The sequence below is a fragment of the Alligator sinensis genome, unplaced genomic scaffold (assembly GCF_000455745.1).
Source record: "Alligator sinensis unplaced genomic scaffold, ASM45574v1 scaffold58_2, whole genome shotgun sequence".
Taxonomy (NCBI): Eukaryota; Metazoa; Chordata; order Crocodylia; family Alligatoridae; genus Alligator; species Alligator sinensis.
The window spans coordinates 406558-418301 of record NW_005842405.1 but is presented as its reverse complement, the minus strand read 5'-3'; the positions used below and the strand labels follow the sequence as shown (position 1 = coordinate 418301).

The following is an 11744-nucleotide window of genomic DNA, read 5'->3' as shown; positions in this document are numbered from 1 at the left end:
GGGAGCAAAGTGGCAGGTAGGGCAGGGAACACAGGGAAAGAAGCAGAAAGTAGAACAACAGATCAGGCAGAGAACACAGGGCAGGGAGCAGAAAGCAGAATGGCAGGTGAAGCAGGGGAAGAGGATCACAGTGACAGTTGGAGAGGGTGCAAGGATTACTTTATGGCATACCTGAGAAAAAAGATTGGCCCCCACTGATTTATGGGTTTTGCATGGATATGCTGCAGCCTTATCGTCTAGGCATACTTCAAACAGCATTCGACATGTATTTTCCCCTCAGTAACCAGAACCAAAGTTAGCTAGTAAAATAAAATATCAAAGTTACATTAGTTAGTATAAGACTTTGACAAAGGATGCACTCCTAAAACTATCTACTTTTTGGGTACATGTAAGTAACCTCAGGAAGACCACTGAGATTGTGTTTTGTGACATACATGGTGCCAAACAGACTACTGAAGAGCCTATGCTAAACATGTTGAAGTTTCAGCTAATTGAGGTTTTCACTATTTAGGACTTGCAGCATCTTGAACGTAATTCAGTCATGAACTTGTAGTTACTACAAAATCTGGAGTACATCTGTAATATACTTTGGAAATTATCAGTACAGATGGCCATGGCAAGTCTCTGCTATGTAGGGGGTAAAGGCAAAATCTTGTGTCCAGCTTTAACTGTTAAAATATTAAGGCAATTTTCACAAAAATGCAACGAGACCGTAGGACTGATGGAGCACTTTTACTATATCTATAAAATACATGTTACTGCCAACTGATGATAGTACCTTAGCTTGATCAGATTCAACCATGCTAAAGCTTTTTTTTAATCAAGGTCCCTACCTGTAGCAGACTGGGGGATGGTCAATAACACCTTACCAATATTGTAGTCGATTAGAAGGTTTATTAGTATCACATGGTTGATACACAAAGGGATAAAATAAAGCATTACAACAGCAAATGTTGTTTCAAATGGTTATTTCCAGTTGCAGTCTCTGATGTACACACATCAAATAGCTTTGGGGTGAGGAAAGAAAAAAAAACAAATAGCTTTAAGTGCTGAACTTCAAAACTACATAAGGAGACCTAATGATTTACCCTGGTAAAAATTTAATGCATGTAATAGAGAATACTTTATATAAATTCAACAATTTGAATGGTAACAGGAAAAAAAGAGTGCCAAATAGGGGAAGATTTATTACTATTCTCCAATCAACTCAACATTAAAAGAAAATCAAAATAGTTAAGTGCAGCAGGGTCTACCAGTTTTTGTTCCAGTGTAAATTCAAAGGATTATGAAATACTATGTATGCAGTAAGTCACCTACAAAGCAAAGCAAGTATATCAGTCTGAATCCAATTTTGCAAGACAAACTCTGTAAGGCCAACACTATATATAAAAATAAATATCTTCTGTGGCTTTAGGAAATGCTTGAAAAATAATCCAAGAATAAATGTTTTCATTATAGCCAACTTCTTTCTCCTTTGAGTTTTACCCTTTTTCAAATCAAAGATCACATTCAAGAAAAATCTTAAGTAGTCTATCGTAAATACATCTGAGGAACAGAGTTGGTTCCTTTTGTTTCTCTTTTGAAAGTATATACTAAATTAAATCGGTAGCATCCCTGCAACCTCCAGGAAACAGCATGGTTTCACTGTCATAACTGGAGATTTAATTTAATCTGCAGAATCCCTACCACTGTTGGAAGACACAATTCAGGTTTCTCAGGACTTTCCTAGGGCTTGGGTAAGATTGGAGCCTCTCCTGGCTCCGCCCCCAGCTTCCCACACTGCCGGGTGCGGCGGCTGATCCCCTCCGTGTGAGGGCTCTCTCCTGAAGCCTCCACTTGTCAACCGCCCTGCCGCATCGTTGGGGCCGCTTTTTAATCTTTCCCAGGCAGTATCTCCCGCCCACGCTGCTCGGCTACAGCTGGATATACACGCAGCTAATCACCCTCACCGGTGGTTTCGCCGCGCGCCTCTCCTCCGGCTCTCCAGGCTCTGCAAGAGGTAAGCGGGGCTCTCTTTTGGCCTGGGGTCCTCCTGCCACCCCAGCTCCCCTGGGACAAGGTGTATTGTCTGTTCTGTATAAATCCGGCCTAATTTCAAATGTGTTTTGTCCAACATGCTAAACCATGATGAACTCCAAAAATCATATCCAAAAGGGGAAAGACTCCATGCATCAGCATCGTCATCAGTGAAAGGGATTCTGCCTATTCAGTTAGGTCACCCAGTTACGATAGTACAACCAAACTGCTTCCTGGACAGTTGCGGGGATGCTACTGATTTAAACTTAGTATATCCTCTCATAATAGAAACAAAGGAAGCCAACTCTTCTTCACAGTAGCATTGGCCTTATTGTGATAACATGAATAAAAAGCAGCAAAAAACTTATATTTGTTCCTAAAATTTGCAGATAATCACATTTCATACCACCAGGAGGTCTGATAAGAAAGCACCATTTTTACACAGACTCATGTAGAATATGTTTTAAGAGGAACTTAACATAACATAAGGAACCATTTCCATACTTTAAAAAAGTTTACTAGTTTTGTGGTGATATTTCAGGAAGACTCGATCCTCTACATGATGGTCCAGTATACATGTTAATTTGTGAAGTCACATCCACTACTAAAGAGACAGACAGAAACCGTTTCAATTCTTACCTGTCCCTTTCCAGGTTTCTAATATTTTTGGAAGGAGTCTCAATATTTCTATAGTGCAGTATAGTTTACAATATTAAAATTTCATCTGCATTATTTGAGTGGGGAGAAGATGTAGAGGGAGAATAGAAGTAAGACTTTATCATAGGTTTCAGTGCTTTTCAAGGAGTATGTTATCAGCAAAATGCAGAAAAGCTGACTGGGGTGGGGGACACAAAATGTAAATTATTTAGAATGTGCTAAACTGTCCCTGTTATTCAGAACATTGAGCACATTATAATATATTTGCAGATCACCTACGAAATAATACTTTTCTTAAACACATCTCTAATGATCAAGCTTATGCTAATATTACAGATCTAACTAAGACTTAGTACAAGGAAATGAGATGAGTATTACCATTAATATACTATATTATATCCCATAAAACAACTGCTGAGAAAGGTGTAGGAATTATGAATAAAGGTGAGAAGCTAACCATTGACTCTGAGCCATGTAAAAAGTAATCCATTAAACAGAGTACATGAAGCCTCTTCTCTAAAAATTAAAATGTGGAATGTCATTTTATTTGAAATGCACAGGGTGCAAAGTGCTTTGCAGTTGTCAAACGGCATGCTATTTTTTAATTATCATAACTGATTGGTAAGTGACATTTTACTTTTAAAAAATACTATTACAAAGCATTTAATCAAATCCTGACATTTTGGTTTCCACTATTATTACTACTTGCTGCAATGCATATAATTTAATCTTAATATGGAACGCAAGTTCTCAAAATCAATTTAACATTGTTGTTCTTAGCAAGTCAGTCACTAGATTATTGAGCAACTGAATCACTAGGATGCTTTTTACTGCCAGCCTCTCTTCCAGGAGCATTGTTCATGTTACGAAAACATTTTAAAGTACATAAAAGATTTTGCTTGTAGAGAGATTTCTCTGTAGATATTCCATTAATATTTCAATTACAAGATCTGCATGATTTGTACTCACTTAGCCTTTGGATCACAATGTTTCTTGAAGGCTCTGCTATAACCTGAATGCCTACGCTGAAAGCTTTATTCTAGAAACCCGTTATACAGAATGCAATAAGCTAACATTTCAAATACATAAACTCTATGTACTTCATTTGGGGATTATTCTCCAAGTTATTACACATATTCAAAACACCTAGTTTGTTTCCCCAGGCAGAGGGTTTATTCTAAAAAGACAAAAAAAAGTAAATGAGCAATCTAGAATCAGGATTTATACAAGTAATGCTTGTGTGCAAATAAATAAAAATATATAGTCTTCAATTTTTTAATTATAAATATTTTAGTACATTTCAAAATATGTTAAAACTTCTATACACATATTGTTTCTAGAAAAGACCACCTGTGATACATGGCCTCTTAGAAGCATATGAAGCAAAATAAAAAAAAAAACAGCAACTAACAACTACTATTGTACACAGTTCATGTTAAACCACCAATATTAGCAAATTAAAAACAACAAAAGCATAAAGATTGGCAAAGGAAAAAACAAAGGTTGTAAGAGAGCAAGTTCGCTAAAATTTCTACATCCTTCACAGTAATACAACATACTCTGGAGTAAGCCCATAAAGCTGATTGCACTGAAAAGTGTAATCTGATCTTCTGAGGTTGTCATGAATTGCAATGCTGGCAGAATCAAGTTTTCAGGTCACAAAACTTGAGTAATGAGCAGTTCCTGTTGGCAAAAAAAATGGTGTCTGAGGGAAGAGAGGCTGAAAAGACCATGTAGCTGGAATATAACAATTTGATTCAATACAGGCAGGTTCCAGGGGAATAAAACCTGTTCTAGTATTAACATCTGTATCTTACAAGAACCTCTCAGCTTCCAGTAAGAAGCAATTAAACAAGTGCAAATTGATGTGCAAGTTGACACAAAATTGAAACAAGGGACCTGAATATATAATTTTCCATTTTCAGGCATTCATATTTGCCTTACTGGATGATACATGTCCTGGATCCCAAAGGAATTCACCTCCAATAGATTCTCTTGTAGAAGTTATGCCAAGTAGCTTTTATGGAAAAAAAAAAATCAGTTCAACACAAATTGCTGCCTTTGAGTCTAATCCTTTTCCAGAAACTGAACAAGTTCTAACAGTCCAGGAACCTGCAGCATAAAGTGAGGTAAAGTAAAGTACTTAGAGGGCTGCAGGTTCAATAGTTGTTCCATCATTTACAATATTCTTTCCAAAAGGAAAAATTCAAAGGACTTCTGTTAAGTCTATAATATTTCCAAATCCACGTGACGAACATCAGGATTACGTTGCTGAAAGAAGAAAAAAAAGAGAGGAACCCAGTTTATTAATTAGTGCATACAATCACCTGTACAACATGGACAGAAATATCTAGACATGGTAGTATAGCAACAGTTTTTAAAAAATTTAAATTTGCATTTAATCAATATTTTAGGCAGTTCACAATGCCAAGTCATCTTTGTCCCTCAAGAACCATTTTTCAACATCTGAACAAAATTAGTCTGAATGCTTTAAAAAAGTATGAAGGGACTCTCAGTTTAAGCCCCCCTCCCAAAAAAAACAGGAATCATAGGCAAGGAAAATGTTCAAAGAGAACTTAAATATACAAGCAGCACTTTTACAAATACCAGAGGTGCCTGGTACCAACTGGATTATATGCTACTAAAATGAATTAAAACTTCTAACAAGGAAATACACATCTTCAGATTTTGTGAAAATACAATAAAGGATATTATGCAGATTCCACGAGCCATATATGGTTTAAAGTGACTTGTTTCAAAGTCATCTGCATATGAATTTAACTAGTGTCTTCAGTAATAAAGCAATCATTAAAATGCAAACACACCCCTAAAATAGAATTCATTTTTTGAAAATAATTATTCTTGAGCCTGTTGCTCAAAAACCATGAAGAGCTGAATCTGCAGGTCATACTCAAAAGAGTAATTTTCAACTGCACAACTTCAGGGAGATAGAACTAAACTACTTAGAATGTTTCTCAAAAATCTTACACGTGCTAGGCAAGGATATGCTCTTGAACAGCCCTTCTGATCAAGAGAAAAAAGCAGGCACAAAAGCACAAGTGCATACTTATGCTGATGGCTCAAAGATCTCTTTGGAAAAAATACTGTTGCCAGCAAAAAGTATTACCCAAATGTCTTGCATCTCCAGAAAGAAGAAAATGCTTAACCATATTCTCCTTTCCTTCCTAGATCCTATAACTTAACACCACTAGGGGCCAGTCATGCACTGTAGTCCAACTCTCCATTGCAACCAAGTATATATGCCTGGATGTTTTTGCCACCATTCTGCTATGTTATCTAGCCACTTTTTGCCACCTTCTACCAAGCCAAAAACCATGGTCTTTAGCAGGCAGTCATTCTTCATCCAGCACAGACATTTAAAGCAGCTGAAACTTCCTCTACACTGCTGCAGCAACAGCAGTCTTTCACACCAAATGTTTTTTTCTGATTATTTTGTTTCAGATACGGATTCACCAGTTCACCACAAGCAGCTATCTACATTTCAATAGGCCAGGAATCTGAGTTCATCCATTTGAAGTACCATGTCTCCACCGCATAGAGCACAACTGTATATTAAGCACTGAATTTTAGGATTATGAGGAGATTCTTCTCTCTCTGTATCAGCTTCAGGTCGCCTAATGCCACTTGCATCTGTCACAGCCTCTTCAATTTCCTTGGAGAAATCCACTTCCCATGTAAAGAAGCTCCCCAGGTAGATAGACCTGTCTATGTTGTTGTCCATCTTACTGTCACCCACTTCAATGTATGCATTGTTCTCTCTATTCACACTGACAGGCAGCCAGAATCATTCAGCAGCCTACAAAAGGCATCTATTTGGCTCTGAAAGCCCATATTCTCAGTACCCAGCAGATCAAGGTTGCCAGGAAAATTCAGGTTGTTCACCTTCTTTGCTGTCACCTTTACCAGAGGGCTTTGGCTATCATGACTATCCATCAGTATCTCAATACAGATCAGGACTTAACAGGAGATATCAGGTCGCTGTACCTGCTGCTGATTATCATAAAGTCAGTCACTTAGCTGACTTGACTAGGATTGCTAACTTCACCTGTCTAAAAGTTTTAGGAAGGCTAGCAGCCGCTTGCCCATACTATATATCCTCAAAACATCCCATGCAGTATTATGCAATACCAGGTCATGTGTCTTTTTGAAACAGTTGAGGACCTTCATAACAAACGTCTGATTTCTCTAAAAATCAGTGGATTTCTTGCACCACCCTTTTATTTTTATAGAAATCAGCTGATGCTCTCATGGGCAATTCTCTCTCTGTACTTTGCGTTGTTCAAAGAGCACCACAAGGGGAATTCTACTCTAATGGCAAGGAAAGAAATCATCCTGAATTTCATTCAGTTTTGAAAGTCACCTTTGTTGACCCTGGTTATGTTATCCACTCTTCTTCGCTCTTCAGAATCTTTTCCTTTGTACCCCAAAACTGTTGCATAGAACATAAAATAACTTCCAGTTACAGTCAGGTCTGCTGGTATGTTATAAATTTTGATGTCTGGGCAGATTTTTTTTTTGGGGGGGGGGGGGGGGGGAAGAGAGAGAACGAACGAACAGGACAGGAGACATTTTGCAATAGTCAGCCACCAAGGACACATAAGTAATGCAAATGCTGTTATTAAAAGTTTCTCTGGCAGGTTTTCCTGAATTTTATATATAATCATGTTTTCCTTGTGTATAGTTCATGAACACCAGTATTAGCTATTTGTATATATTATTCCTCCTATTGGTCAGCCTTAAGGGAGCATGAACCAGGCGCACCCTTTATCTTTTCAACACAGAATAGACAAATTGGTTCTGCCAGGCCCCACTTCTCTCAATTTTTGGTCTGACAGACCATAAAACAAGAAAGCCACAGGCAAAAATATAAATAATTATTAAGTCTGCTACATCCCTGAGCATTAAAATCCAAATCCATATGTATTTCTATTAATTCCCAACCTCTACTTACTAAGAATTATATATTGGATTTTGTTTTGTCTGTGCACATTATACATACATCCATACACGTGTTATAACAATTCATATACTAACATACAAGCTATATACCAGAGCGGGACTTAAATCCCACACAGGAGTGACAACACCAACTGTTATCTCTGCCTAGCTCATTAACCTCACTCTAGAATTCACAAAAATCACAAAGATCAGCAGAAATATTTACCTGAAAGACCCCTATAATAAGACTATGCAGAACCAAATATTTCTGCTTTACATCATCTGTTATATATACTATACCAAATGAAAATGAAAGCATGCCAACATGCCTACCCCACAATGTCACAAGTAAAGAGTTTAATAACCACATAACCTTCCTTCACTGTTCCAATTCAAAATATTTAAATCCCGACATGAACAACAACATTCTTGTTTGGCAACTACAAGGGAGCTAAGAAATATTAAAGTAATAGTGGAAATTAACGTTCTATTGTTTGCCAAGAGCATAAGTCTAATAATTAGAGCTCTCATATACAGCCAATTAGTTTTGACACAACAATAAGTGCAGGATTAAAAACCATATAAAAACTTCCCTTTCATTATAACCAAAGTAGAATTATAAATTACTTGACACTGAGACCACTGTGCAAACTTTTAGTGACTGCAAACAGGTAATATTTCATAAAAAATAACTATTAAATAGTAATAATCTTGAAGCAGCAAGCAGTATGAAGAGATAAAACTAAAGAAATCTAAACATGTCAAATAGATGAAAAAGAAGATAAATCTCTGCTCTTCCAAGTCTGATTTGTTTAATGAAACTTTTTTAAAAGTGCCTTTGATTTTATTAAAAAGCCTATTACACAGGGAAGAGCAGGCAGACTGAACATTTCTGCACAACAGTTCCTAAAAAAAGGAAGGCCCACCAGTTGAATCTTACCTTTAGCTCCTTCTCAAGCCGATCTACTTCCGCGCCCAGGGTGTCAATAATATTCTCTCCATGCTTCAGCATAAAAGCTTCTAGTTCCTCAAGTGTCTTCACCTGCTGAATTTCCTAACAAAAAATGAAAGTTGAGAGAATGGAGGAAAAGTTAAAAAAAAAGAAACACTTAATTTACATGACTAAATCTGAACATATTTCCATGTTTCCTAATTGACAGTGTTTTGTCAAGGAAAAGTAGACTCATTTTGTATCACAACCACATGTAGTCTGACTTTTCAAGGCGTGAGGATGAGCAAAATGGATAAATTTAAAATAAACAAAGAACATTTTGGCCACAGCAAATCTACACCATGTACAATTCTTCCCTTTTACTTCTCAATGATTTTTCCTTTATTCCTCAAACAAGGCTTACAAGTTCCAGTTTATTTTGCCAAAATCCACGTCTACAATGAGTTAGCAAATAATTAATAAATAGTAAGTCTCAAAGCAAAGCACTTGCTCCCATCCTTCCCTTTTCTGACCCTGTATCTTTTTGCCACTCTACCCACCCCTCCTGCATGCTGTGGACAACATACACTGCAAAGTAAATGTATTTACTTATATACAAAAGTATATACAATTCACAAAATTAACTGAAACGTACAGGACACTCCCCCTCCACCAAAAAAAAAAAACCAACGAAGAGAACATAGAGCAAGTGAACTCAGACTGCAGGAAGCCAGTGGTACACCCAATCTAAAAAACAAGATTAAACTGAGCAGGGTGGAATGCTTTTTGAGTACAAGGCAGATATCTACTATCAATTTTTCACCAAAGTCCAAGCAAACTGACTGAATATGGACTATGTTATATAGTGCAGCACTAACATGAGTTTTCCTTACATTCAAGTATAACAATATCTGTAGCTCTCTCTCAGTCACAGGCAATGTGGCTACAGTATATTTAAGATCAATATGACATCTCTATTATTTGGATTCAAAGTTACCCTGATAAACTGGAAAAATAGTTAGAAACTTAATGAATGACATTTGATAAAGATAAGTGCAAAGTCTTGCACTTAGGAAAGAACGCTCACATGCAAAAAAATACAAACTGAAAAATGACTTCCTAGGCTGCAGTACTACAAAAGAGGACCTGAGGTTTATTAACTGAATATAAGCAAACAGTATATTCTTGTTGCAAGAAAGGCCAATAGCATACTGGGTTTATTAAAAGGACTGTCATTTCAGGTGAAGGGAAGTGATTCTTCCTCTGTATATATGTAGCACTGAGGCCTTACTTGAACTACTGCATCCAGGTTTGGGCACCATGCTTAAAGAAAGACATGGGCAAGTTAAAAATAACTCCAATGGCAAGCAACAAAAATGATTAAAGGTCTGAGAACTATGATTTATGACGAAAGATTGGAATAACTGTGATTATTTAATATGGAGAAGAGAAGACAAAGGATACTTTTGATAGATGTTCAAATACTGGAAGCATAGTTATAAAGAGAATGGCAAGAGGCTATTCTAGTCCTGTCCCCCATAGCCAGGGAGGAGTAACCATTTGGATTTGTCAAATCTGCCAATTTCCAAATAAAAAAAAAAACTTTAATCTAAAAATTCCTGGCTTGCTCAACTGCCACACACAAAGTACATACATACTACACTCCTGCCCAGAGATGGTTTTCTTTCAGTAGTGGTTGGTCTGATCTTAGGTGTATACTTTACCTGTTTAGTATGTAAATCCCTCTGGAATTCTTCAAAAGTGCAAAATAATATAACCTATCTACTTGCAAATTTGGCTTTCAACATATTTGACAATGGGAAGCTCTTAACATATTTGACAAGGACCCCACCCCTGTGCTGGAAACAACATAACTTTATTAAAACATACTTGTAGCAGCTGTTCAATGTCTTGTTTTTCCAGGTAAGAACTAGTAACAACCCGTCCATCAAAGTCTACTTCTGCCTTGAATCTCACTTTGCTCATTCCCATGTCTGTGGCTTTAACATCATGAATTCCTCTGAAATACATAATTTTTTTTGGGGTGGGGGGGGGGAAAAAACATGGAACGATGTAAAACAGTTCTACTGTTTTGAATTCTTTGGTTCACAACATTGTCACAGTACAGATTTTGCAAGTACAAAAAAGGAAACTCTGCTTTTTACCCCCTTTAAAAAGTCACAAATATCTTCAGAACTAACGTTCACTTCTTCAATCCCTTTTCCCAATTATGCTTTAAGCTATTTAAAATGGACCAAATTTCACAAATAAGACTGCTGACCTGGCAGCGCGGATCACGTCATTTGCAAGGGAAAACAGAATAGCTGAGTATTTGCAGGAATATGGCAGATCAGTATTAAGATCTGACTTGCTGACAAATTTATTATTTTGGCTTGAAAAAAAAGGTTGCTCTCTGTAAATACTATTATCTGTTAAGATGAAAGGAGTTGATTGCCTCTCTAAGCTATCCTCAAATTTCAAGTCTGAGTTATTTGTTATAGCAAGCAAAGGCTGTGCTTGCTTCTACCCTAATCACAGTGAATCACTAACTAGTTCCTTTAGAGAAAATAAGAACCTCAAATGTTCAAGTATTTTAAAATCATGACAAAATACCCTAACATACATCTGCTGGTAGGGATCTGTTACAAACTGCATCTCTAGTAAGTAACTTCCTTTTCATTGACAACAACCATTTGAAACATCTTCAATGGCTGAAACATCTTCAACATGGAGACTTAGGACTTGATTCTCTAATGTGCCAAGCTGATTCGCTGCCAGGGAAGGGATCCCTGCATATAGGGGATCAACAACAGGATCCCCAAATTATCCCACCCTCAGCATAGTTGCTGTATATACAAAAGATGACTATGATCATGGAAAACGACATGTCATCTGAAACTGTTATTGGAGAGCACTGTACTCACCACCTAGACAGCCTACATGCTGAATCTGGATGGGAGTTAGTATAAGACTACGTTCCAGAGACTTTACAGCAGTTGAGATTTCCAAACTGGATGGGTTTAGTCATTATAAATGCACCAAAACTGGAGTTGAGACTGTCTAAAATTCCAAGGATGTGTGGATCCAAATATTTAAAAGATGTCATTGGATGGTATGCACGACCAAACTTAAAAACATAGACCACCTTCCCAGCAACACACTCCTAGCCACCATGGACGTT

At 37.1% G+C, this 11744-nt stretch overlaps 1 protein-coding gene across 1 annotated transcript in view; it reads right to left on the bottom strand.

Moving 5' to 3' along the window:
* Window positions 1-874: 874 nt before the first annotated feature.
* Window positions 875-11744, bottom strand: part of SLC30A9 (solute carrier family 30 member 9) — an 82777-nt gene continuing 71907 nt past the window's right edge. The window contains exons 17-19 of the mRNA XM_014522863.2: window positions 10454-10583; window positions 8573-8686; window positions 875-4944 (exon numbers count right to left, since the gene is read on the bottom strand). Of these exons, the coding sequence (XP_014378349.2) occupies window positions 4900-4944; window positions 8573-8686; window positions 10454-10583 (289 nt within the window). The 3' untranslated portion in view covers window positions 875-4899. The remainder of the gene's footprint in view (window positions 4945-8572; window positions 8687-10453; window positions 10584-11744) is intronic.